Below are 6,000 nucleotides of genomic sequence, written 5' to 3'. Positions count from 1 at the left end.
CAATATTATATTATCATACCATTTAGTGAGGCGCTATAAACATGGTATAACAAGAGACATGTTGATTTCAATTCTGAAAAATACAGCCCCCCCACCTAACACACACTACACATGAATGGTAGGGTGCACATTACTAAACATGATAGGGTGCACATTTATGTATATGTGCACCCTATGTACATGTGTGCCAGTTATGTACATTGCTCATTCCCTAATCTCATTTTATCAAAAATAATAAAGAATAACAAAGCAGTTAATTTGTGCATGCCCTTTCAAAGTCAGTTTTCAACATTTTAAATGGCAAATCATGATCAATTTTTTGAAAATAAGGTTTAGATTTGGTTTTGACTTATACATTGTATTTGAACCATATGCAGTGTCATTTAGGGATGTGTCAGACAAGAAATACTCTCAAAGAAAATAAAATTTCCTGCAGTAGTAAATTGTGTTTATTGATCATAAATAAATGGAATTTATGTTTAGTGTTGGTTTTTTTTCATGTGTTTGAGGGGGGGGGGGGGGGGGATCTGTGTCTGTATACATCACTTTTTGTTCCACTTAGTAACTGTTTGCCATGTATTAAAATTCAACATATAACATGTGTACATTGTACAGGAATACATGTATATATGTAGATGTAAATGTAGATCTATAATAATCTCCTATCTTTGTTGAGGTTTTATTCAAAGTTTACAAAATGTCAAGTACCGTAAATGAACTTCTTTCTCTCCAGTACTGTACATGTATGTCTTCCCTTTTAAAAATTACGACGCATACCGGTACATTTTATATGTGCCAGGTTTAGATCGAGGAGAAAAGTCGGAGTACCAGGAGAAAAACCACCAAAAATATAATTAGTACCTAGCAACTGCCCCCACATGGGATTAAAACTCACTATCCGACCCAGAGATATATACTTTTTCACATTTACTTTTGTTTAATACATCATTACATATAATCCTTGCACACATCTGTAGACAGTGGAAGGTACCCTATTTTGGTGTTTTGAGGGTTCGGGGGGCTCCCCCGGGAAAATATATAGAGAATGGCCGAGATGAGGTTTACAATGTATTTTAATGATTTTGTGAGCGCTGAAGGCACAATATTTTGGTGTTAAGGGGTATGGGGGTCTTCCCTGGAAAAAAATATTACAATTTTTTAAAATAGTAGAATTCCTTGATGGACATTTTGAGTCTAGTTCATGTGTATTGAATTTTTATTATTAAAGGTTTGAAGATTACATGTACATGCTTGAACGTTATAGGAAATGTAAAGTGCAGCAGAAAATTTTCTAAAATATAAAATGAAGAACGAAAAATGTGCAGGACAACCCCTTTTTTCTTTCAAATGTGCATTTTTAGAACATTTTAGTCGACTAAAATGGGCGGCAAGAAGACATGTTTGCATCCCCCCCACCGCCCCCCACCTGGGGAACGGGGCAAGGGGGGGGTGGGGGGGGGGGGGGAGTGGCAGACCTGTCCTATGTGTATGTTCTATTAATCCATACATACGTTACGGCCTAATTGTCAAAGCCATGTCTGATGTTTTCCACATAGATACTTCTGCAGTAACATAATTATTTTTGTCAATATTTACAAAAATGTTGTCAAGGAAATCAAATGTCCTAACACTGTCAATAACATTCACATTCATTTTAATTCAATTCCATTAGATTTATGAATGCAGTCTTCAAATTATAAATCTCAGCACTATAACCCAACTCATATCCTTAAGCACCCTCGATATTCCAGGGCTTCCGATCACTTACGATCTCTACACCCCTGGACTATCTCATAGTGAAATTGAAGGCAGTTCAGCGGAAAACATTTGACCAGTCACAGGCTAGCAAAGATTTCCTTTGAAGACTAGAGAGAGCGACCATCAAAGCCACACAGTCAACCACAGTGTACTGTTATACGGCTCTTTTGATGTACATCAAATGACAAAATTACCTGTTCTATTCTGTTGCCTCCAGTTTTACTATGAGATAGTCCAAGGGTGTAGAGATCGTTAGTGATCGGAAGCCCTGGAGTATCGAGGATGAGTCCAGGGGTGTAGAGATCGTTAGTGATCGGAAGCCCTGGAGTATCGAGGATGATCCTTAAGAGAATAGTCAGGGCCTAAGCCCTGGGTAAAAATTTGGATTACTTTCAATTTTATGTAAGAACGTCGAAATCAGGCATGGATTCAATGTGTCAATCATACAACGTCACAGACGTCATGCATTAATATCTGCGACTTACAAAACTTTTAACATGGCTGAAAAGGTCGACTATCAGTGTAATATTATACATATGTACATGTATGCAAATTTTCATAAGGCTGATCAAGCTGATGTATGTTTTGACTACACGATTAGGGTTACTTCCGTGTCCCATATAGACAGTGTTCAATCTCAGTGGGCGAGTTCACTTGAAACTCTAGAGTTAACACAAGCGGTGCGTATGACGTAATTTGAACTTTGAACTCTACCCGTGTCTAACCCAGCTGAGACCCAGGGTTCGGAGAGTTTCTCTCGGAGTAGGCCAACGCGTTTTGTTCACGACTCTCGAACTAGGGTTTATAAATAGGGTTTTACGTCACTCAGCTCAACCCGCGAGTTTCACGTGAACTCGCCCAGTGTTTCTCACCTAAAATCGTCACTATTGACGGCTGGTGACAAACCAAAGAAGAATCTACGGTTATTTTTCGTGGGTCCTTTTCAATGATTTTTGTGAAAACAATGGGTCCCACAGTGTTATAGATACCCATTCCCAGAAATGTCATGGGTCCTTTTAAAATTCTATGAGTCCAGGACTCGGGATGCGCACGTAGATTTATCACTGTTATAGATAATGGTTAGTTTTTATACATCAGATAAATGAATAGTGTATAATAAAAAAAATAATAAAATAGAGAGTACATGTACACATATGTATAACTTGAATTCAGATATCTATTCGGTCAAACTCAAAGGCATTACGACCAATCAAAGTGTGTACATCATACATTGTATGTCTACCATCCTCGATACTCCAGGGGTTCCGATCACTTACGATCTCTACACCCCTGGACTATCTCATAGTAAAACTGAAGGCAACAGAATAGAACAGGTAAATTTGTTATTTGGTCTACATTACTTGAGCCGTACACGTGTAGCTTTGATGTTAGGCGGGCCTCGCTCTAGATCTCTGTGTACGTAGTCTTCAATGGAAATCTTTGCTTTCCTGTGATTGGTCAAATGTTTTCCGCTCATCTGCCTTCATTATCACTATGAGTTAGTCCAGGGGAACCCCTGGAATGTACTGTACTGTACATGTGTACAGTAGGTAACATTACATTTATTTGTACTAATTACAGTAAAATATATCCATTGCCATCAGCTTCATTTTGTACTATACAGTTCTGAAACAAAAAAATAATCATAATTTCAAATCAGTTGTATCTATAAACTAAAGCTCCAAAAATACCAGATTTCCTTAGCACATTTTCCCAAGCGATGACACAGTATGACGGCGTTATCTCCCTTGCTAAATCTAAGTCTAGCTCGAGTTACCTGCCCTGACGTTTCAAGATGGCGGGTTGTGATGGACGCTTTTTAGGCAGCTTATTTTTTCTTTATGTCTTTACATCATTGACATGTATTCCCTGTATAACGTGTTTTGGTAAGTCATACATAAGATCCTTTTATAGTTGTTGAATAGCATTAAGATACTTTTGAATGAATGTATAATGTTTGTTTAACCACTCAGACTTTAGCCACTTACTAATTTTCTCATGTGTTCATTGTTTGTATTTTGAATGATGGTCAATCATCCAAAATGTCATGTTGCTTATGAGTACATGTTTTATTTACTTTCAATATTCTACCTATGATCAATGTCTGCATGTTTATACGGTTTCTATATTTTGCCTGTCATTTGTCACTGTAATTTTAAACATGCTTGAACACGAAGTTCTATTCAGTACACAGTAGCCTACAGTAGACCTTAAATCTAACTTAATTAAAGAAATGCATTTATGACATGCTTGACGTAATCATATTGAAATAAACAGAATTGAAAAGAAGAGAGAGCATTTCTAATGAGCACCATTGTGCAGATTCCCATTATGTATCACATAACCATCCCCAATATTCCAGTGTTTATATACTACATGTATCATGGTCGATCGTTATATCCACCCCTACTCCCATAACATGAGAGTCGACTGGTCAGCTAGTTTCTTATTGGACTTTAGGTCTATTTTGCTGACTGTTGTCGACGTAATGTTTCAAAAGGATCACGTTATGTTATATCTCTCTAACATTGTTGGGGTGATCCTCCCCTTGACTATTTTGTCATAGCAAAACTGAAGGCATTTCAAGAGATAAATACTTGCATGTACCGATCACAGGTCTTTGCAGATTTACAGAGAGCATACATATCATCTGTTGACACACACAGAGCCTTCAGTTTTGCGATGACATAGTTTACGATGGATATAAAGACTGTGACAGTAACCCCTGGGGTATTGAGGATGTGTATCACCATACATTGTCAGTATTTGTCATAGTGGTGGGTCGATCATCGGATATAATCGATTGACGACTTGTTAGAGCCTTCCGATGTCGATGATCGGTTCTGGTTTCCCGTAACCGATTAATCGGATAAAGTTCGAAGTCTGGCATTTTTCCTTATTTTTTCTTTTTTTCTTTTGCTAAGTTTGTTTGTTTCTGTTATTTGTTGTTTTCACCAAGTTTATTTTGATGGCAAGTGATGCCTATTGCTATTAGATTGTTAATAAATTAAACTGAACTTTACAACTGATTGTATTTGTGTTACTTCACTTACTTGAGGATTTGTGACAACTCTCTACACTAGTTGGAACCCCAAGGTTATTTAATGCTAAAAGTACCTGGTAAATGAACATGCATCACAACACTCACCATGCTTTCATGTTATGTTACAAAAGCCAGAGGGTGACTATACATAATTAAGAACCAATGGGTAATGGAAAGCAGTAAATAACTACATGTGCAATATTGATATATCAATTTATTAGACATCTATGTATATATACATGTGCAACACCAAGTTCACCAGCATAATTAGTAATTTCCAGTAAAAAAGTATGCACAAAAAAGAAATAGTTCAGAACCGATTATAGTCGGAAAAGTTGCATCGGAAGCACAAACCGATTTCAACCGATGATCGATTACAGTTTTCAACCGATTATACATCACTAATTTGTCATCATTGTTGACTCATGAAATTGGAAATATAAAAACAAAATAGACTTCTAGTAGCTATACAATGGGTTATTAATATTTTTCATTTCTTTTTTTCATTTTCCCGTAGAATCCAGCAGATTAAAAGTTTTTGAGCTGAGTGCACTGAAGGAGAAAATTGACTTGTCAAGACATCATCCTCTATGTATACTGTTCAGGAAAATAGGTAAAATAGCACTGAAGGAGAAAATTGACTTGTCAAGACATCATCCTCTATGTATACTGTTCAGGAAAATAGGTAAAATACAACAACCAAAGTATACATGGAATGATTTAAAAAAAAATGTTTTAATAATTAAGCTATAATATATATAGATTAAGAAGTTGTTTCATGTTTCATTTTCATGTTTCATTAAATCAGAAAAAAAAACTTATGTGAGGAGTTTCCAATGAATGAAAATTCCATTGACTCTTTTCAAATTGGAATTTATGATAATATTGAAAATGAAAATGTTTCATACTTTTTGTGTTAGGATGTAATTATTGTGTATAGGTATACAAATGTAATTAAAATAGATAATCCATCACTTCATTTTTTTGTTTATTAAAGATGAAGATACACGTCTAGAGGACATTGTCTATAACTTGGTCAATAAGCAACGAACTGGAGAAAGAAACAAGTTCAAAAAGTGGCAGTTTGGATCATTTTCATTTGAAAAGGTTAAACAATTATTTAGGTTGATACCAGTGATAGATATGTATTTTTTAATAGATATTTCTAGATTGTCACAATTATAAGTCTTGAATAGCTA

The 6,000-nt window shown here is 35.8% G+C and overlaps 1 protein-coding gene across 1 annotated transcript in view; it reads left to right on the top strand.

Moving 5' to 3' along the window:
• Positions 1–3,552: 3,552 nt before the first annotated feature.
• The window catches only part of LOC138325550 (uncharacterized), a 28,444-nt gene continuing 25,996 nt past the window's right edge, over positions 3,553–6,000 (top strand). Inside the window, exons 1-3 of the mRNA XM_069271298.1 lie at positions 3,553–3,644; positions 5,319–5,414; positions 5,799–5,908. Of these exons, the coding sequence (XP_069127399.1) occupies positions 3,554–3,644; positions 5,319–5,414; positions 5,799–5,908 (297 nt within the window). The 5' untranslated portion in view covers position 3,553. The remainder of the gene's footprint in view (positions 3,645–5,318; positions 5,415–5,798; positions 5,909–6,000) is intronic.

The sequence above is a fragment of the Argopecten irradians genome, chromosome 6 (assembly GCF_041381155.1).
Source record: "Argopecten irradians isolate NY chromosome 6, Ai_NY, whole genome shotgun sequence".
In the NCBI taxonomy this organism is placed as follows: Eukaryota; Metazoa; Mollusca; class Bivalvia; order Pectinida; family Pectinidae; genus Argopecten; species Argopecten irradians.
Note: the sequence above shows the minus strand (reverse complement) of the source record. Positions and strands in the feature narration are given on the sequence as shown.